General features: G+C 41.1%; 4 protein-coding genes and 2 long non-coding RNA genes across 6 annotated transcripts; 4 read left to right on the top strand and 2 right to left on the bottom strand.

The window, feature by feature from the left end:
- Nucleotides 1-183: 183 nt before the first annotated feature.
- LOC5504696 (inosine-uridine preferring nucleoside hydrolase) lies at nucleotides 184-4,548 on the bottom strand. The gene is made up of 6 exons (XM_032373016.2): nucleotides 4,068-4,548; nucleotides 3,896-3,974; nucleotides 2,750-3,106; nucleotides 2,198-2,340; nucleotides 1,350-1,667; nucleotides 184-594 (listed from the first exon to the last, which is right to left on the bottom strand). The coding sequence occupies exons 2-6, from the start codon at nucleotides 3,963-3,965 to the stop codon at nucleotides 304-306; spliced, it is 1,179 nt and encodes a 392-aa protein (XP_032228907.2). The 5' UTR covers nucleotides 3,966-3,974; nucleotides 4,068-4,548; the 3' UTR covers nucleotides 184-303.
- LOC125561823 lies at nucleotides 588-2,081 on the top strand. Its single transcript, XR_007307513.1, has 2 exons — nucleotides 588-1,132; nucleotides 1,369-2,081. It is a non-coding gene; the product is annotated as an uncharacterized LOC125561823 (long non-coding RNA).
- A 142-nt stretch (nucleotides 4,549-4,690) lies between the features above and the next one.
- Nucleotides 4,691-13,749, bottom strand: LOC5504706 (leukotriene A-4 hydrolase). The gene is made up of 20 exons (XM_001625543.3): nucleotides 13,532-13,749; nucleotides 11,940-12,076; nucleotides 11,304-11,424; nucleotides 10,903-10,971; nucleotides 10,417-10,521; nucleotides 9,925-9,977; nucleotides 9,457-9,529; nucleotides 8,517-8,657; nucleotides 8,384-8,407; nucleotides 7,918-7,988; nucleotides 7,716-7,801; nucleotides 7,368-7,393; nucleotides 7,021-7,165; nucleotides 6,729-6,832; nucleotides 6,539-6,615; nucleotides 6,415-6,469; nucleotides 6,039-6,134; nucleotides 5,869-5,960; nucleotides 5,207-5,311; nucleotides 4,691-4,865 (listed from the first exon to the last, which is right to left on the bottom strand). The coding sequence occupies exons 1-20, from the start codon at nucleotides 13,676-13,678 to the stop codon at nucleotides 4,748-4,750; spliced, it is 1,845 nt and encodes a 614-aa protein (XP_001625593.2). The 5' UTR covers nucleotides 13,679-13,749; the 3' UTR covers nucleotides 4,691-4,747.
- Nucleotides 8,892-10,762, top strand: LOC125561825. The gene is made up of 2 exons (XR_007307514.1): nucleotides 8,892-9,268; nucleotides 10,560-10,762. It is a non-coding gene; the product is annotated as an uncharacterized LOC125561825 (long non-coding RNA).
- Nucleotides 13,750-15,471: 1,722 nt separating the features above from the next.
- On the top strand, nucleotides 15,472-18,924 carry LOC5504703 (methylglutaconyl-CoA hydratase, mitochondrial). Its single transcript, XM_032373017.2, has 7 exons — nucleotides 15,472-15,690; nucleotides 16,375-16,442; nucleotides 16,516-16,588; nucleotides 17,452-17,703; nucleotides 17,841-18,079; nucleotides 18,262-18,309; nucleotides 18,826-18,924. Exons 1-7 carry the CDS (start codon nucleotides 15,474-15,476, stop codon nucleotides 18,901-18,903), a joined length of 975 nt encoding a protein of 324 aa, XP_032228908.2. The 5' UTR covers nucleotides 15,472-15,473; the 3' UTR covers nucleotides 18,904-18,924.
- Nucleotides 18,925-19,207: 283 nt separating this feature from the next.
- On the top strand, nucleotides 19,208-21,518 carry LOC5501081 (ras-related protein Rap-2a). The gene has a single exon (XM_001622377.3). It carries the CDS (start codon nucleotides 20,248-20,250, stop codon nucleotides 20,860-20,862), a length of 615 nt encoding a protein of 204 aa, XP_001622427.1. The 5' UTR covers nucleotides 19,208-20,247; the 3' UTR covers nucleotides 20,863-21,518.
- Nucleotides 21,519-21,604: the final 86 nt, after the last annotated feature.

The raw sequence follows: 21,604 nt of genomic DNA, 5'->3' as shown, positions 1-21,604 counted from the left end.
CTTTGCGGGATCGGTTATGAGAAAAAGATCTAGAGGAAGACAAAGAAGACGATGACCAGACGATATCAGAGACTGGACTGGCCTGTCTGGGCCCAAGTGGCTCATGACTTTGTAACAGCAGAATCGCCGACCCTCAACCATGAGGATGGAAATAGGGAAGGCAAGATATAACAGCGGGATGAATTTGCTTTTAATTTATTTTTATTTCTTAAACAAAATATTTTCTTTTTGCATAACAATAATTAAATCTCCTTTTACGCTATCCTACATCTACTACGGCTTTGCGCTATGTTATGCGTTGATTTAATAATAATTCGATCTCCTTGAGCCGCCAATAGTGCGTGGGGCGTCTACGGAATCCAGCATCATCCTTTTGAACTTGCTCATGTCGACGTTCTCGATGAGAAGCACATTAGGCGGCTTACCCATCACTCCTCTCCAGTCCACCACGACCTGCCCCCTGGTGATCCTACCGTCCAGTTCGACCGTCAGGTACACCATCTTGGACTTAGTGATGATATCCGGGCGAGCGGCAACCGCGACTGTGAAGGGATCACACGTGATGTAAGGGCCGCCATTCTCAAAAGTCTTCAGCTGTTGATGTCAATGAGTTGATAGCATTAGAACGTGGACTATCTCTCGGCTTTAAATGCGAGGGGAATGCTGTGGTCTCACTCGCAGCCGTTCTGGACTCGTCAAACTAGGCGGCGTTAGAGCCCCAGTAACGCGTTTGAGCCCCAGTAACCAAGCGCCGCCTAGCGTGACGAGTCTAGAACGGCTGCGAGGGAGACAAGGATGCTGGAAGGAGTAGCAGATTGACAAGTATGTAAGCATGGCAGTACTTTGTGCGAACAAGAGCACTTTGATATTTGTCGTCTGCGAGCAAGCGAGTATTTTGAACAAAAAGCATTTGGCGTGCAAAAGAAGATGGAACTTTAGGCGAAGCATATTGACTATTCTCACCGAGTGAATCACTGCGCAATGTATGACCAATTATGCTTCCTCTTAGGGATATCGCACGATGTACATGTCATAATAGAGCATTTCAAGGCCACGACATTTCAAGGGCACATCCAAACAGAGCGATGCAAGCGGTTGACCAAGCGCTTTTGTCCTACCAGCCACCATTTGGGTAAATTGGAAATAATTTTAAATAAAACATAACTCATGTTAGGCTCCTACCCGCTCAAAAAATATTTACCTACGACTACCTATCCTACACAACAACAAAAAGCGGCATTCTCCTGTGAGAATCGTTTACCTGTGAGACCCATGTTTAATCCGAAGAGTTGGAGTAACTGTCCTCCCTATCCCATCCCGTAGCACTGCCACTTAACAATGATACTTACATGTCGGGTGATGTTATAGATGAAGCGCCCCTTGGTCGTGTTTACCGCCGCGTACTCATCGAACCACGCCCATGTCATGGGGTTCTCCAAGGTAAACTCCCACGTGATCAAACTCATGTTGCACTTGAATTCATTGAGTACGATGTGTGCGGCTTCCGGGTCGGCGCCAAAGTTGAACTCAGCGGTGACGAGATGGTTGCCGACCGCGTGTTTGTTACCGCCCATCATGTGGACAGCCTTGACGTTCGTCAGAAAAGTGGGATCCAGCCGTCCCGCTATGGCGAGGTTAGTGAGGGGGGCCAGTGCGAGTATGCTTATCTACAGCATTACATAAAACATGATGAGAATATGACGTTGGTCCTCTAAGGCGTGTTAGGTAGGAAGCCAGCGCATGCTTATTATCAAGGGCCGTAGCAGTGGAGATTCATGCCCCCCTCCCCCCATATTATCAAAAGAATACGAGGAAACGACCAGAAGGATCGTGGCTGTGCCGTCCAATATTTCGAGGCGTACTTCAGCTCTGTTATCCACGGTACATCATAAAACATATGAGGAGAATATAACGTTATAGGATTATGCCCTTGAGGACCAGGGCATAAAGAAGAAAGTTAGACTCTTAAATTTTCTCGCGCTCCTACGCCGTGGGCCCGCGCATTTCAAGAAAGTATCGAAAAACTTGATACCACTGTAAGGAAAGAGACGAACGCAGAAGAAAAACAGCCTTTGATCTAATAAGCCCAATAGCCACTAATCACCGTGACTGCTTAGCAAGTTTGGGTGTGGTGACCGAGTAGGATACGACAAAAAGTAATTTTAACAGTGTTTGAAACCTTATTCCAAATACTTGCCTCTCCTGGGTTGGCCTTCACGAGATCGATCATGGCAAGCACAGCGTGTTTGTCCTTCAGGGGAGTTCGATCGGGCTCCCTCAACCCTTGCGCATCTCCCAGTCCATCTTGCCCGTGATACGCCGACAGCTCCACAAAATCACCTAAGATTACAGATCTTATGTGATAATCTTAGATAATGCAAAAAAGGAGTTTCGTACGCCAAGAGTTAAAGTGAAAACAAGGTCAAATTGTTTTTTTAAATTAACGTAGTCCAATGCCAACCTTTTCTGAGATTACAGATCTTATGTGATTATCTTTGATAATGCAAAAAGTTATGTTGTACGCCAAGAGTTCAAGTGAAAACAAGGTAAATTTGTCTTTTAAATTAACGTATTCAAATGTTAACTTTTTACAACCTTTTTTTTCAACCTTTCCTATATAAGCTACATTACCTATGCGTTTGTTTGTCTGCATCCGCACCTTCAAGTATACTATTTCTGTTATCTCTAAGTTATTATAATACTTAATACAGGTCGAAGTTTAAGCAGAATGTGAGTATGGTACACCTACCCGTTAGCCCCTCTGTAATCCCTTTGTAGACAGGAATATTTCGCTCTCCGCAATAGTCCAGCACTTTGAGGGTATTGTTGGTAGCTTGCTCGGTGTTCTGGTTGCCTGTGACCGTGGTTATCGCAAGGATCTCGATACTATCCTGGGAAAGTGCAATCATGATCGCTTGCGCATCGTCTACACCCACGTCACAGTCAATGATCACTTTCGTTCGAGTGCTATTCGTAGATATATTCGTCGTGGTTTTGTCGTCATTTTTATAATCGAACACATCATCATCCGGTTCGTCTTCTTTAGTTGGAGCTACATGTTTCGTCTGGTGCTCCACGCCTTGTCCATGAGACACTTTCTTAGTATCTGTCAACGAATTGATAATCACATCGACAAATGTCAAAGCTGTAGAGAGTGGTCAGTTTGTCAGACAGTGCACTGTTTACCGGTGGCCCAATTATTTTCCTCACGACATGTTGATAGAAGTTTGTATACTTCAATACCTTTATTTTATATAAGTCCGCAGAGAGAGTTAAAAGAATAAAAGGGCACGCCATAATCATAGTTTTACGTTTTATACTGGTAAGCTACCCTCCCCCTGTGTAACATGTTTCAGAGGAGGAGTGGACATGAATCACAAATATCGAAAGGTCTTTGCATTGTTCTGTGTCTAGTCAAGGAAATAGAATTAGTTTACTGTCGAATCCGTTGTATCGCGACCCGCGTTTTCAAAACACGATTTGTTTTGGTTTTCTGTTCGGTCAGTAAAACCATTCTGAGCCAAGTCTCGCTTTTTGCACTTCCCTGGCTATCCTCTAGACGAAAACCAGACAGTGTCGCGACAGAAAGCCGGGCAACTGCACGAGGCGAGAGATGGCAAGAATCTGATTGGCTTAGAATAATTTGACTGGCGGAACAGAAAATCCCAAAAGACAAAAACAAATCGATGTTTTGAAAATGCAACATCGCGATACAACGGATTCGACAGTAAAAGTTTAAACTCTCTGGCCTCCAACGCAAACAGTGAACCCAACCATCACCGTGTTCTTGACATTCAGCCTACAACAATCTTTTGTCAAAATTATTCAAATGTCCAATAGGGAAGACAAATACCTATATTTTAGATTCACTCAAGTTATGTTTTATCACACTTACGTTTTGAAAATTTTCCCGCGGTAGCAGAAACGAGAACGATCAAGAAGATTGCATGGTAGAACAAAGCCATTGTGATTATCTAGCATTTAAAATAAAAATAAACAATTCTTTATGTGATAAAGTTTAAAAATCAAAGGGGGTAACTCTAATAGAAGGATGATGGATTGCTCACCTTACAGTGATACTGACCTCCACTTCCAGATGTACTGATGTTTGTTTAGCAGTCAGGGTATCTCAATTACCTAATTATCTACTTAACAAGTCTTATAACAGATTTTTTCTGTCTTGCATGTCACATAAGAAAGCTGGTTAGCAATTGTCTCTTATATTCGGTCTTCAACTTCTTCAAACAATTGTCTAGCAAACAATTGTCTAATATTAACATAGATTTAAATGTATACTTTGGAAGTATTTTGCATATAAAACACTTGAAATTATAAAGAAAGCAGTTTTTTAAAGGTTTCAAAATTCCTGTTCTTTTGAAGCTGTAAACAGTCATGTCAGTTTGGATAGACTTTTCAAACTATTTTACACTTATGTATGTCCATATAGGCACTGTCACTGAAAATGACACTACCGCCCGTCGCCCCCAGTTGTTCTTTCACACCCTTTTAACAGGTTTTAACATGTAGTGTGTACCGAGAGTAGATATTCATATCCGAAAGAGCGTCAGAACTATGCAAAGCAACCACTTTTAAAGCAGAACTTGATGACTGGCTCGTAAAGCTTGTATAAAACCCCCATACCTGAGATATTCCTGCGCTATTTCTTGATAAACAGACAGTACGCAACTACTCATGATCAAATAGTTTTATTAGTACTACACATTTGTCTTTTGAAAATTGATTTATTCTAATCGATGCCGAGGTCCTTGGCCACCATAGCTGAGCATATAGGGTGGTAGAATGCCCGGTGCTTCTTGAATGTCGTCACGGCGAGATCTTTTGACTTCTCGCATTTGAATAACTCCCTGACAAAGAAGAAATTCGAGTCATGTTGTTGCGTCAAAGGGCTGTGCTGTATTGGCAAAATCTGTATCATGCCCAGAAAAAGGGGTCACATCAACGGATGGAAAAAAGGCTTCAACGTTTAAACTTTAAACCTTCATGAGTCGGGCTGGATAAGGAAATCATTTGTTATGGTGAGACCAGGTTTGATTGAATTGATTACGTTACCCAGTGAGGATCAATGAGCGTCAGGCACATATACTAGTTGCAGTCGTAAATTAGCCCATATGAAGCCCATATTAACTCTTTAGGTTAAGTTCATTTAGACAAATGTCTAATACACGAGAGTTTTTTTTTTACTCACTCGTAAAGGGGACGGGTAAACTTCATTCTTCCTTGACTCAACAAGAAGTCCACCGTTGGCTGGAACGCATCGGCCCAACCACTTCGCACGCAAAGGCGTAGCCATCTGGTTAACATATAAAAGGTGTTGTTAGCAAAATGTCAAGCTCCTCAAGTCCAGTCGTAAATATGGGAAAATAACCATAGCAAACTGCGAATATTCGAGTGAACTACTAGTAGTACGGGTGGTCAGAGTAGCGTGCGTCGCCACTGCAAAAAATAGACTATCAAACAATCAGATGTACGGCCATGAGATCACACAACATAACATAACAGATTGAAATTCGCTGTGTGCCAGTCTAGAAACATAATTGAGTAGCAACATTTCGAAGCAAGATGCAATCAAAAAGTGTACGTTTGATCAGATTGAACAGTCTCCGTCCGCCGCCATTTTGCATCCTAGCAAAATACGAAGTGAAGAAAGCATCCCTTACCATCGGCTGATATGAGGAAGGAAATTGCGGTATTTTCGATTGGATTTGGCGAGTGCATTATAAAACATTCTTTCTACATTTATATTTCGAAACTTTTTAAAATAGTTTATTTTCCTATATTGAAAAATAAAAACAATAACACTGGTGTGGTTCATAAGGCTATTTAAAAAGAATGAAAGTTTAGATGTACCTGAACTTGATCTCAGAGTTCTTGTACGAGTTGAACTGGTACGCGTTCTGCATGGCCTGCAAATGAGCTACTGAAAGCGGCGAGCTCGATGTCTATAGAATAAAAACAACCAATAAACCTATATGAGATAAAAGAAATACACCCTTTCCTATATAAACTCTTTGTGTTACCTTTGCTAAAAGTTGTGCTAGAAATTCCACTTTTTGGGGTGATGTGAAGGAAGCGATGTCTTGTGAGGAAAACGAATTCAACTCCTTCTCGCTCGCCTGCAATAAGGAAACAATTCAGAATAATTCAAATTTATGCATCTAGACGTATTCCTTGCTCTGATATGTCAGTTGATCTCTAAAAGACCATAACACTAGGTCACCTAGCACGTTAGTCTCTTACCGCTGTGGCCTAACTCTGACATAGGAATTTCCCAAGTCCGTGTCTTGACTTGGCTTTTGAAATTAAAGTGAGTTGGGGGGGAGGGGGGGGGCGTCTCTTAAAGCTGCACTCAAAGGGGACGCTCGAGGACGAAAAAAAATACTTTATAATACTTACATTAATCCACTTTTGGCACAGGCTTATGCAAGCGTCTGCTAACGATGAGTCATATCTGAAAAAAAAATAACTAGCTATGATACGTCATTTTCAGTAAGCTAAACCAATGGGATAACGTTCCTACCTTTCAATCATATTGACTGGCGGCATACCAGGCTTTCGCAACCACGCTTCCCAATCAACAGTCTCAAGTATATTAGTCTGGGGAGAACTTTAGACAGTTTAGTGGGGGAAAAACTTGTTGATGAAATGTAAGAGTGAAACTCAAAGGCAGACGGACATTTGTCGGACAGCGTATAAAAAAAGGACAGTACCTTATCTTTAAAATAGTCGAACAGGAATGTCTTCCACTCGTCTGTCGTGCAGGTTTTGTATTTGTATGTGTCGATATACTTGCGGAAGAAAGGCTCAAACACCTCTGACAAAATCAAGAGACAAACGTTAATGTTACCAGCGACACGATGAAGCGAGCACACACCTTCGGTCATTTACAGGCTCGCTCATATACCCCATTACTCACTTACTTCTTTTTCTCTCTCGTGCGGTCGCCAACTCGTTGATCCAATCAGACCCAAGGCATCCGTAATTTAAATATAGAACACTCACCGGGTCCACCAAGAAGCTGCTCCAGATAGACAAGGAAACAGGACCCTTTCTCGTAAGGCACACTACTAAATGCGTCGTCAGGGTCAGTATCTTTGAGAGATACTACCAGCTTGGTAAGGGACATGTTATCGGCAAACTTTGACACCTAAACAGAACAACCATATAAGCAAACTTGTGATAGGAATTTAAGGCTAATCCATGCAAGAGGATCTCTTTATGATATCATACGTTTAGGAAACAAATGCAAGAAATCAGAAAGTCGCTGGGATTTTTGAGATTTCGCAAAGGTTGAAACGTAAGCCATGTCAGATGTCTACACCTTCATCGTTACTAATGCATAAACTTACGGCGTCCATGAGAGTTTTCCATCCACCTGGAAGGCAAGAGTAGAAACCCGGTAAAGCTTACGGTTAAAGGTCTGTTCGAAAACACATACAGGGTGTCAAAGTGGCTCTTAAAATCGAGACAAGAAAACCAAATGGCCTAGTTGTCATGAATCAAGGGAAGGAATTCCAGGTGTTCAAGGTAATTCAGTAAACAGGAGGCCTGGAAAGAAATGGTGAAGTTTCAAACAAAACATACAACATTCTGGGTCACTCGGCAAAATATGGAAAATAATGTAAAACAAAAATAGCATGAAATGAAATAAATGACGTAGTAAGAAAGAGCCAATAACATTCAATCGCAAAACTGACCTATGAATCCAAACTGTCTCATCTGTTCTCCTTTCATTCGTCCAATGATCTTTCTTTCCAAGAAGACAGTGAACCCCTCGTTAAGCCTTTCAATAAAATGTTTTTTATTAGCGTGAACGGGGAAGACCAGTGGAAGCAAGGCTGTTGTTATTGCAATAATATGATTAATTGAAGTAAATATGCGATATTTTTGCAAACTTACCAAAAATGTTCCCAAGTGCTGTTAGTGACGAGATTCCCAGTCCAACTGTGACTGATTTCATGAGCAACAACCTAAAACGCCCAGAAGATTCATTCACACCCAGAGTAACGAACAGATCAGGAACGTAGCCAGGATTTGCTGGAAGGTGGGAAGCGGTGAGGGAGGCAGACAGGCCTAGATACCGTTACGTAAAAAGCCTCGGGGAATTTTTAATAACAAAAGAACCTTTTTTGGAGGGCAATGCATTTCACTAACTATACAAGCCACCTGTCTCTTACTCATCTGAACGGTAAGATCTCTGCCTAAACGAGGTAAAGGGTTACAAGCCAGCTGTCTCTTACTCATCTGAACGGTAAGATCTCTGCCTAAACGAGGTAAAGGGTTTCTGGCTTCGAGAAATGGGATTCATTTCTGACAGAAGCCTTTACATGACAGGATCTGTGAGAACAGCTATTTACATACTTACACCTGTCAAGGACCGATCTCCGGCCTATAAATGGAGAAAAGTTCAGTTTAATAATTGTTGAAAGATACTCTGATGTCTTTATATGGGTACTTCCAAGACTGAAGACAAACTGAGTAATTGTAGAGACACTTACAAGTAACGTTGGGGTCACGAAGGTTAGACATGGGTTTTCCATGCCGCCGTATGGGAATGACGGAGGCAGTATGAGAAGGTCGTAAGGTCCCCATACATACTCGCCAACCAGTGATTCCGCCGCAGATATCATCTGCTCCATCTGAAGGATAAACATAGCATGTTCTTATTCCAGGACCATAGCTATCAGACATGACGGAAAAACATGACATGACACTTTAAATAAGCCCATTTCACATCTTATAAGGAGGAGAATTTATCTAAGTACTTAGTGAGTAACAGCAAACAAAATATCAAATGCTCCTTTTTTAAGATGCGACTTTTTGTAAAGTGTCATTGAAATTTGAGTTTTTCGTCCCTGAGCCCATACACAGCGCAAGGATGATTAAGGAAGAAATATCTTAAAAAGCCAAAATCTGGGTATGTGCATTTCGGTCTCATGTTATTTGTGTTTTGAAAATGATTTTGGAATACAAGGAACCGATGGCCATTGTAGGAAATTGTGTCTTTCTTTTCTACCTAGAGTTGCGTATTTCCAGGTTTTTCCGTCGTGTCTAGCTATCAGGGAACAGCTCTACCTTCTCCCACATGGCATAGAAACATGTTCTAACCTATCATTATCAGATAATAACAGTTGAGTTGTTGTTTGTGTCTAATCAAGCTCAATTTTGATATCATTGCAGTCCTTACGTTATCTTCAGGGAATGCTGAGTATTCGAAACTTGCTCAAAGTAAATATGTTTTGGTGATAATGTGAGTCCAGCTTTAGACTTAACTTTCTAAACTTCTGGCTGACAAGTGGGGTAGTTTGAACTCACTTGTACCACTTTTAATTGACAGAACAGAATCTCTGAGACAAAGTCCTAATCTTACAAGCAAACAGTAGGAAATATATGGCAGGACAAGAGCTTTTAATTACTCAACTCAATTGTGAAACTCACCTCAGCAAATTCATATGCACACTCCTCTACCATCTCTTGCTCAGTCCACACATGAGAACGGGGGCCTACTTGCCTGCACATAACACAGTAAACATAAATAAAATACTTTTGGAGTTTATGTATGAGACCTAGGGCCTTTTGCTTAAACAAAACACAATAAATACAAATAAAATAACATTATAAGGCATGATAACAGGGTTAGGCCTAAACATTAAACATTAAACAATAACCAAAACCTTAAATGAAAACAGCAGAGAATAGTGTCCTTGTTGCTACATAATATGTGTATACAAGGTATAGGATGAACATGATATTGTTTATCTATAAAATGATTGATAACTGGACTTGTCTAATAAACAGTTTGGGGTAATATTAAATACTAACGCCATAACAACACTATGCTGGAGTTACTGTAATCACCTCTCTCATGTTATTTGATGAATTGGAAAGTCTTTGCAATACACTTACCTTCCCTTTAAAGCACCAACAACTAGTGCTATCAAGTAACTAGGAATTGCAACCTGCAAAAATGATGTATAAATTAATGAACAGGATAATGAAAATACTCAAACACAGAAATTGTACGCGCTAAGTATTTTATAATTGTAAGCTGTTCTTAAAGCCTGAAATGAAGTATGTTGAACAATGCTGTCCAATATTTTATTTTTTTCAATATTGAAAATATAAGATAAGTTCTCCTGGTTCTACTGTAATACTGCTCTCACACCAGCACTTAAACCAGTTTAAAGGTGGTTTAATTAAACTGGTTTAAATATCAATCTCTCAAGAGTGGGCAGAACCAAGAACAAAACTAAATAGAATGTGCTGTACATGTTACTAAGTTATCATTTAGCTAGTAAGAATTAAACACAATGAGAAACTTCGCAAGCTATCAGGCAAAGAAACACCTTGTTTAACTAAACATAGTTTTGGTGTGAATGCAGCATAAGCCCTTAGTACCTTTTGCTCAAACTGATAGGTCATTAAGTCTTGTTTCTGGTGGTCCAGTTCACTGCCAGTTCTTGCAGCACTCATGAGAGCCACCAGAACTTTTGGCACAGACACCTTAGAAACCATACACAAAATAATGACCTTTTTTTCAGGTTGGACACATTTAGAGACAACAAACCAGAATACCACTACACAGGCCTAGGAGAATCGCAAGCTAGCACTACAAGCAAAATAATGTGATGGTTCCCATTACTTGTGTGCTGATTGGCTTTCAAAGGGTCTAGTAATTTATTATCTGTTCTTGGTACTGGGTTGCACAAGCAGGTGTAGAAAGAAATAAAAAATATTGTTTGTATTTGATTACCAGGTCGTTATTTACCCCACATCCAAATATTGCTGTCTCTGGAAACACAAACCCTATTTCCTATTCCCAAATTTTCGCAGCCTATTCAGGACAGTCTTATTAGTTAGATAAGGTAAACGGTTGATACTTACCTTTGCAGAATATGTTGCCTTCACACCTGGAGAGTCCTGGCAGGGAATGATACTTCTGGCATGTATGGCCTGTGAACAAGATAGAATGGAGTATTTTACACATCACAATCCACCTCTTGCAACAATCTGTGCCATATAGTGTTTAAAAAGCTCCCTTTCCCTGTCTGACAACAGAAATTATTCCTTTCCTTCTGTTTTTTTAATCATACATATTAAACATATCATCATGTAAACCCAATTTTCCATTGCGTTTTCTTTTGTATGCTTGGCTGTTCAATTTGGGTAGCCATTTATAAAGGCCTCCATTTACTTGTAATTGTATCAGCACCAATGGAGAAGTATGATCATCCTTCTTAAAAAGAACTAATGTGAACTTGTGCGTACAACCTAATGGGACATACCTGACATTGTGTAAACATGTAAGGATGCTTTTTCCCTGATGTTTGCTCAGGAGTCAGCCACTGCAAAGCTGAAGCATCTGGAGAAGTCCTGTAACTAATTGCAATTGACAACCTGGCGCCACTGCAACAGAGAAGTGTCAATTTTGACATGGCATTCGATTTGCAAATTGGCAAAGGCTGTGAACAGTTGATACATAGTTTCGATGAACTATTCATTCATTCTTATCAATCACAAGCAATATTCAGATAGCCAGATGGGAACAGAATCTGTGTCTAATTCTCCCATTTGTGTCAACAGAAAACAATCAAGCTTGAACACAGTTGTTCATGGTTTAAATGGTTGTGCTGTTTAAATGTTCAATTGTCACATAAAGGCACATTTACCTGAAATGTGACATTTTTTTTCATTTTTCAGTACTAAACATGCTAATTTGATTCCCATCTTTTCATTCTCTATTTAATAAACTATCTTTATTGTTAAATGAATTATAAAAATTAAATTATTGTTTCTCTGTTTTTACAACTGGAATGAGTTTAAGTGAATGAAATGTCAAAATAATGAAAATAGATAAGTCTGCAATAAACTGCTTGTTTGGTGCTTTCCTTCTCCATCTTTATCACTGTGTTTGTACTTACCTCTTTAATCCTGGAGGAAGTGAGATTTTCAAAGGACTTCCAAAAGCCTTGTGCTTGCTCCCAAGAGAAAAGGTCAATTGATCATTCGATGGTCTGACAGCAACACTTTGTACATTCAAATCCCTGGTATCAAGAACCTGTAAATGAGATGTGGCTAAGATGAGATGAAATCATCGTGACCCGGCAAGGGAAAACGTACACTAGCAAAAAACATTTTTGTGCAAATTTGGAAGATCAGCGAACGCTTTTCCTATAATTAGGGAACGATCTTGTTAATAATGAGGGAACAATCTTGCTTCATTATATTGTTCCTAAAAGATATTGTTCTCGAGGCTGAATCAGAAGAACGTTTCTTAAATTCGGAAGTTTGTTCCCTTCAAATTCGAAAAAACAATGATCGTAGCGATAGGTAAAGTGTTCAAATTGATTATGAGCTGTACGTAAACTAAGAAAGCTTTTAAACTTTACTTGCCTTTGCAAAACAACAACTTGTTAAACCACAGCTTTAATGTCACACAGACTAAGCCGAAATATAGCTCAAAATTAAAATTAACAAACCAAGCATTTCTCGAGAGAGCAATGTTGTCTTTTGGTAACGATTATCAAAATCTGGAGAATGTATTTGCCTTTAGGTCTTTTTTCACACTGATATAAGGTTTTTAAATCCCGGAAAAAAGTTATATAGTGAAACCAATCTTTTCTTTGGAAGAACGATCCTGAAAATTGAAAAAACGTTTTCGCCCTCGGATGTTAACCTTGACGATGAACGATTTTAAAAACAGGAAGAACAATTTTGCCTTCAGACAAACGATCTTGGTACTTTGCATTTCTGGAGTCAGTATTTATTGTTGGCTTTTAATTTTCTACAAATAATTGAGCTTTAAGCTATTAATACCTTGTTAAAATAATATGCAATATTTTATTGAAAACTATGTAATTATTGACAGTTTGTGGTCAATTCCTTTGAATTCAAGTCTCCCACATGTACTAAAGGCTCATAGTCAATATTAGAATTTGACAGCAAAGCTCTTACCATGAAACTGCCCCTTTAAACTCAATTTTCTCCTATTGGTGTGGACCAAAAGGGATGGTCCCCCCCCCGTCATCCAGCCTTGTAAGTCAAGGACATCCACATGAAAACAAATCAGGGGCAGTAGAAGGGGAGGAGCAGGGGAAACTTGCCCCCCCCCCACTACTTTTCTGAGCAAGTGTGTGTGTGTGCTTTTTTTAACATGAACTCTTTTTTTTTTACATGTAATTAGTATTACATGTATAAAACAACTGCTTGATTAAAAATTATATTATATTTTTTTTCAACTAAACACAGGTACCCTCTCCATACACCCTCTTCGAAATCACAATCTTACCCCCCCCCCCCCCCCTCCACTTTTGCGATTCTGCTACCCCTGGAAATCTACAAATACAATTTTAAATAAAAATAGATATCACTCGCGTCTACTTTTATGGGGGAGAAAATGCTCTCTGAAGATACTCAGACTGTAGGAAGCGAATTATTTCTAAGACCCGTATCCCGGGAAATCATGGCCATTCCGTTCCGGGTCACCCCTAGAAGCAAGATCGAATGAACTCACCAAACTCGCGACATTGTCCTTTTTCACCAAAAAGTCTAACTCCACATCGCAGACAAGCACTTTGGAGGCAAAGTCGACGCTTACATTCCACGTAATATTAGTGCAAAGACACTCTTCGGGCCGCGAGAATGAACAAGGATCCGACATAATTTTTCAAAAGGCTACTTCGGTAGGTACTTCACATATGATCGGTGAAGTGTGTTCAAGAAAGGTAAAGTGTGTCAATACAATATTAGATTATCGAACCTTAGGTACCATCCTTATGTGTCCTTGGCCGTCCTTAGGTGTACCTAGCCGTCCTTAGGTGTCCTTGGCCGTCCTTAGGTGTCCTTGACCGTCATTAAGTGTATCTAGCCGTCCTTAGATGTACCTAACCGTCCCATGGTGTCCTTTGCTGTCCTTAGGTGTCCTTTGCCGTCCTTAGGTGTACCTAGCCGTCCTTAGGTGTCCTTGGCCGTCCTATGGTGTCCTTGACCGTCGTTAGGTGTACCTAGCCGTCCTTAGGTGTCCTTGGCCGTCGTTAGGTGTACCTAGCCGTCCTTAGGTGTCCTTGGCCGTGCTTAGGTGTACCTAGCCGTGCTTAGGTGAACCTAGCCGTCCTTAGGTGTACCTAGCCGTCCTTAGGTGTACCTAGCCGTCCTTATGTGTACCTAGCCGTCCTTAGGTGTCCTTGGCCGTCCTTAGGTGTCCTTGGCCGTCCTTAGGTGTCCTTGGCCGTCCTTAGGTGTACCTAGCCGTCCTTAGGTGTACCTAGCCGTCCTTAGGTGTCCTTGGCCGTCATTAGGTGTACCTAGCCGTTGTTAGGTGTACCTGGCCGTCCTTAGGTGTCCTTGGCCGTCCTTAGGTGTACCTAGCCGTCCTTAGGTATCCTTAGACGTACCTGGCCGTCCTTAGGTGTCCTTGGCCGTCCTTAGGTGTACCTGGCCGTCCTTAGGTGTGCTTGACTGTCCTTAGACGTACCTTGCCGTCCTTAGGTGTGCCTGACTGTCCTTAGACGTACCTTGCCGTGCTTAGGTGTACCTGGCCGTTCTTAGGTGTACCTTGCCGTCCTTAAGTGTACCATGCCGTCTTTAGGTGTCCTTGGCTGTCCTTAGGTGTCCTTGGCCGTCCATAGGTGTACCTAAGGACGGCCAGGTACACCTAAGGACACCTAAGGACGACCAGGTACACCTAAGGACACCTAAGGAGGGCTAGGTACACCTAAGGACGGCAAGGGTTTCCTTAGGACGGCAAAGGACACCTAAGGACGGCTAGGTACACCTAAGGACAGCCAAGGACACCTAGGGACGGCAAGGTACACCTAAGGACGGCTAGGTACACCTAAGGACGGCCAAGGACACCTGAGGACGGCCAAGGACACCTAAGGAGGGCCAAGGACACCTAAGGAACGGCCAGCTACACCTAAGGACGGCCAAGGACACCTAAGGACGGCCAAGGACACCTAAGGACGGCCAAGGACACCTAAGGACGGCCAAGGACATCTAAGGACATCTAACGACGGCTAGGTACAACTAAAGCCGGCCAGATACACCTAAGGACGGCTAAGGACACATAAGGACGGCCAGGTACATCTAAGGACGGCAAGGTACACATAAGGACGGCCAAGGACACCTACGGACGGCCAGGTACACCTTAGGACGGCTAGGTACACCTAAGGGTGGCCAAGGACACCTAAGGACGGCAAGGTACACCTAAGGACGGCCAAGGACACCTAAGGACGGCTAGGTACACCTAAGGACGGCCAGGTACACCTGAGGACGGCCAAGGACACCTAAGGACGGCCAAGGTCACTTAAGGACGGCTAGGTATACCTAAGGGGTAGGATAATCTAATATTGTATGGACACACTTTACCGATCCTGAACACACTTCACCGATCATATGTGAAGTACCTACCGCTACTTCCACGACATCCGCTGTCCTTTAAATTGCTTGCGCGGTAGATGACTCAACCAATCGGAGACTGTTATTTGACGGGTTCCAAGATGTCGGCCGCCACGATGAGAAGTTCTGTGGGAAAATTGTTTGGGTTTTCGTCCAAATGCCGGGGCACAGAAGGAGCTTTCCTTATATTCACGAGAAGATTAAGTAGCACGCCAGCGTCAGCAGGAGGAAAGGAAAAAGAATTCCGCCTAGAGTATCTGGAAGGGTCCCATGAAGGTAAAATACAATAAGTAAGCTTAATTAAGTAAGCTTAATTTCAATCAAATTCAATTCCCTTTTCAGAATTTGAAAGTTTATCTATGCCTACTTTTTGCTAGATTGATATAATTGAAAGGTTTTAAGGACTTAAGTTATTTACTTAAGTTCTATATTCAGGCCCGTACTCAGGAGGTGGTGCGAAACCTGAAAAGGTTGACCTAATTTTTCCAGAGGGAGGGGAGGTTGAAAGAGCAAAAAGGAAATTTTTTATGCTATTGCAGTATCTCCACAGGACATTTCTTATCCGATTTGGCTTTCTACAAAATAGTCTGTTGTATGATTTATGACATTTCTATCTAATTTGATTATAATTTATAGTTCTACAAGTATTATGTCTATTGTGAACCAAACTTTCGGCCGTTGTGGGGGATGCAAACGCACCCCTGTACCCCCCCTGGGTACGGGCCTGATACTTACTTACTCACTTAAATTGACTAGTGGGTTCATGTGAAACATTCACATAAACATGTGCAGTGAAGAATCTACATTTTCCTTCCGAGGTGAGAAATGATATGTGAAACCTTACAAGACAGGTACTGCATTCTATTTTTATAGATTTTGATTAAAGGAATCTGCAGAAATTTGGGCCAAATTATTCAAATTAAAATCTTTACGCTGGTTCTTCATTCATTTTGGTTTTAGGGATAGCCTTATTCACTTTTAACAGACCAGAAGCAAAAAATGCCATGAGCAAGAATTTCTTAAAACTGGTAAGTAAACATTTTAAAAATATTCTCAAGAGAAGTTTTACTAACCTTTATTTAATACTTTTTCTTGCCCTAGTTTTTAGAAGCCCTTGCTTCCGTCAAGCATGACAGCAAAGTGCGAGCTGTGATTGTTAGGAGTGCTGCTCCAGGTGAGGTCACGTTAAGTTCCTACCATGAGGTCACGTTAAGTTCCTACCATGAGGTCATGTTAAGTTCCTACCATGAGGTCACGTTAAGTTCCTACCATGAGGTCACGTTAAGTTCCTACCATGAGGTCACGATAAGTTCCTACCATGAGGTCACGATAAGTTCCTACCATGAGGTCACGATAAGTTCCTACCATGAGGTCACGATAAGTTCCTACCATGAGGTCACGTTAAGTTCCTACCATGAGGTCACGTTAAGTTCCTACCATGAGGTCACGTTAAGTTCCTACCATGAGGTCACGTTAAGTTCCTACCTTGAGGTCACGTTAAGTTCCTACCAACTTGAATTATACACGTGGTGAGAATCAGAACAATTTTCCCTGTGCTACAGTACTTAGTACCGAAAATTTAATAATAGATCTCATTTTGGGTGTGATATTCAGTGTGTCATGAACAAAAAAGTATTAAGTGAGAGACGGTCCAGTTGTGATGTCTTTTGATGTCCTCTGTGTTGTTTTATACATAAATTAAAATGTTTTTTTTTTTACATTTCAATCTAGTTTTGGCAAGCATGCATGCATATGCTGAGACCAAGCGTGCGTATGTCTAGTAACACATGGACAGAACATGCAATTTATGAGTCATGTAATAATACCTTGTTGACTTGAATGAATAGCAGGCAAGGCATAGCAGAGAGAAATGCTCCCAAGTTAGTTTTTTTTTATACTTGCATTCTGGAATATTGAAAATCCACTCCCCCCTCCTGAAAATAACCCACTAACTATCATTACTCCTTCTGGATTTATTGAAGGGTATACAATGTCATGTATCTGCTTTGCTGTACAATTATGTACTTCTTTTCAAAGGCATTTTCTGTGCTGGGGCTGATTTGAAGGAAAGGGCCAAGATGGCACCTTATGAGGTGGCACCATTTGTATCCAGTGCCAGGGGAGCTATCATGGACCTCAGTAATCTGCCCATGCCAACAATTGCAGCACTTGATGGACACGCTATGGGAGGAGGGCTGGAGCTAGCTCTCGCATGTGACTTCAGAGTTGCATCCAGCAATGCCAAGATTGGCTTGACAGAAACTAGACTGGCTATCATTCCAGGGGCAGGTGGGTTACCATACATTTGATATTTTTCTACTTGTATGATGAATAAGTTCGCTTGATCAGCTCCCACATAAAACATTATTATTAAAAATGTTGACAGATACAAAAGTAAATAAAAATATTATATTTGCGATTTGTAGGTGGCACTCAAAGACTGCCTAGGCTTGTTGGCATTTCCAAAGCCAAGGAACTCATCTTCACTGGTCGAGTTGTTAGTGGGATGGAAGCAGGCTCAATAGGACTGGCTGACATTGCTGTCGATCAGAATAAAGAGGGGGATGCTGCCTTCCAGAGAGCTGTCAGACTAGCTGAGGAAATACTGCCACAGGGTCCTGTAGCCATTAGGATGGCAAAACAGGCCATCAACAAGGGAATTGAGGTATGAATGATATCAGAGATAACAGAGGGAAATTCCTTTATGTTTATAATCTCTATGGCAAGGGAGGTGTAAAAAATTTTCATATTTCTATATTGGACCTGCACCTCTGTCCCCTATGGTCCAAACATAACTAATACATTTGAAACATCAACAGCCCACCATCCTGTTACCATTTTTTTCAGGTTGACCTAAATACTGCTATGTCGATAGAAGAAATGTGTTATGCCCAGGTAAGCTTATACACTCTACACTTTCAACTACAGGAACATTTGCAATATGTTCTAGAATCGCCTGAAACTGCTGGCAAGTAGTTTTTTTTTTCTCATTCAAATCAGGCTGGGCCAGCAATACTAAGGATTTTTTTTTATGTAAAAATTGAATTTTTTATAACCTCACCATTAGAGGATGTTTATTTTAATAATACCCTGAGGGGGAGGGAGGGAAGATTTTGACACCTTCAAATTTCAGAGCTCCCCTTCAGTGTAATTATGTTTTTGCCCCCCCCCCCCCCCCCCCCACACACACACACACACTTCTCCAATACCCATGATCCCAGTGGTACTCATAAAAGTCTCCCCCTAGAGGGTGCATTTTTGGAGCCTCCCACCACCCTTCCCCCCTCAGACCCTCCACAATAAATGAACATTACCATTGTTTTACTTAGCTCTTGTGATTCTTATAGTGTGTGGCTACTATACAGTTGACTGACGTTTTTATGTTGTTACTTTTATCTTTGACGCCTGTAGGTCATTCCAACGAAGGACAGAATTGAAGGATTGACTGCGTTTAAAGAAAAGAGACCTCCAAAGTACACTGGGCAATAAAAGAACTAAATTTTCTTTTGACGTGGTCTAGCGGGGTGTAGCGTATCATGAGATTCTGGTCTGAGGATGGTAGAGAGAATATGAAATTTCAGGGGTGATTCTAGCTTTTCGCTAAAGGGGGGGGCTGCCTCAGTGACAAAGGGGGAGAGGGTGATTTTATTTGGTTACATATGCCTTTCTGGCAGCCCAAAGGGGGCCATCCCCCTAGATCCGCTACTAAATTTATTAACAGTTATCGTACCCCATAGTAGGCTCTCACGGTGCTGAACCCGAGAACGTGACGAACTGATACCGAGAGGGGGGGGCTGCCTCAGTGACAAAGGGAGAGAGGGTGATTTTATTTGGTTACATATGCCTTTCTGGCAGCCCAAAGGGGGCCATCCCCCTAGATCCGCTACTAAATTTATTAACAGTTATCGTACCCCATAGTAGGCTCTCACGGTGCTGAACCCGAGAACGTGAACGTGAACGTGACCTGATACCGAGAGGGCGAGCGATTACGTCAGCGCTTTAGTGGGCCCGTCGCTCCAAGTACCGGGACACAGGGAGACCGTTTCATTTTATTTTTGTTTGTTGTGTTAATGTGGATACAGTTTTTGATTTAAATTGCACGACGTTGTAAGTCTAAGCCAGCATGTTTGGTATTTAAAAATGTGGGTCCATGTTTATTTTTCTGTTTTTCTGTCGTTTTATATTTAATTGGAATCGAGTTGGCGTTTAAACGAAGTCGGTGGCACATGCTTGCGTAAAACCCTGAAGGCCAACGCAATCCTGCGATTTTCTGACTTGAGAATCAATCTTGATCAGATTAAAAAAGTAACACACTCTTGTTTCGACAGGGGATAATCATACGATTTTTTGTAAGATTCTTTAAAGGCGACTTGAGAATCAGTCTTGAAAGGACCGTCCTTTCAAAAAATAAAAATCATTCTCTATTTTCGTGTTTAAGGAAAAAACACTTAACCATTTGTTCCTGTTGTCTTGCATGACGACACAAATGAAATAATGTTAAAACTTAGTTTGTAATTAAGGTGTTTCTTTGCCTCTAAATTGAAAGAGGCACTAGAAATTGTTAACAGTGACAATTGGAAATGGGAATCGCTTATGTGAAAGGAAAATCGATTATTACGGGAGCGTCGATTATAATTCATTGATACACCTGCCAAAAGGAATTTGACGTCACTGTGTCTAAAATTGTCAAACCGGAAAGAAGTTAGCATTGCCACTCAGTAAACCGTATAATATACGCAGCAAAAAAAGACACGTCGCGTCTTGTTACACATATCATAGCGAAAGGCACATGAGGCAGAGTTTTCAACCTACGAAAGTAACACTTAAGAGACCATGAAAGAGAAAAGAAATAGTTTACATGAGATTGCCGTCTTTGGCGGTGCAGGAGTTGGGAAAACATCTATTGTGAAAAGATTTTATTGTGGAAAATTCAGCGAGGAATACGAACCTACAGTAGAAGACTGTTATAGCAAAGTGCTGAACAAAAATGGGAGCATAATGGTTTTGAATACAACTGATAGCAGTGGCAGCTACCAGTTTCCCGCGATGCGCGAGGTTGCGATCAAGCGGGCTTCAGGTTTCATCTTGGTCTATTCCCTAGACAGCAAGTTCTCGTTTGAAGAGTTGAAGAGACTTCTCTATGAGGTTATAGAGAAAAAGAAGTCTGCGGATATCCCTGTGGTCTTGGTAGGAAACAAGAAAGACTTAGAGGAACAGCGTGAAGTCAGCAGCGAACAGGTTGTCAAAGAAGTGATGGCGTTCGCGCGAGAGAAAGGTTGCGAGGGGAAACTAAACATGCGACAGGTTGAGACATCCGCCAAGGACGATTGTAACATAAGTGATGTTTTTGATGAAGTGGTGGACATGTTAGAGGACTGCACACATAGTCCGTGCGAGAAAAAGAAGCGATTTAAGCGGATAATCAAGAATAAATGCACAATAATGTGAACATTATAGAAGAAAGTGTCAGTTCGATCATATACTTATTAGAGCTATTATTCCCTATTAACTTAAAAAAGAGCTAAGCTTGCAGTATGTTACTAGAACATTCGCTACGTATTCTTCGGCTTTAAGCTATCTTTTTTTCGTAATGTTTATTATAAATGCGACAGGATACTGGCGCAACGGTACTTTTGCCAAACAGAATATGAAACTTTAGCAGAAAAGAAGATATTTTCTGAAATGTTGCACAAAAGATTAATATAATAGAAATATGATAGGCTCGACAAGCATCCAAACAAACAAGAAAAACAGAAGAAATCAAAAAAAGAGAAGAAACTGTATTCTAAAGATATTCCAATGAAATATAAGTATTTGAGAAGAGTCTATTTTTTGCGTGGTTATTTTTATAAGAAACTGTCACTAAACAGAATTCCACTTGTCTTCCAAGTGTCTCGGGATAGCGTTGCGTCAATTTATGTTTATATAAGTTGGTATCTTGAATTTCCCAACTACGATATAAATAGAAAACGCTATCCTCTGACTTAAAGATGTAGGCGCCTTGTAGCTATTTTTATATAGTTTTTAGGTTATGAGTAAAGTGAACTCTTAATACAAGCTGTGTTGTCAAGAGCAGACCATCGAATAAAGGCGCAATTAGCACAGCTTCGTGTTTTATTGTTGATGGTTCTATATTGTACTTGAAGTGGTCAAGTTCATAAAACCATAAAAGAACGGAAATAGTGAAATG

This window comes from Nematostella vectensis, chromosome 1 (genome assembly GCF_932526225.1).
Source record: "Nematostella vectensis chromosome 1, jaNemVect1.1, whole genome shotgun sequence".
Lineage (NCBI taxonomy): Eukaryota > Metazoa > Cnidaria > Anthozoa > Actiniaria > Edwardsiidae > Nematostella > Nematostella vectensis.
This window is presented reverse-complemented; position numbering and strand designations above follow the sequence as displayed.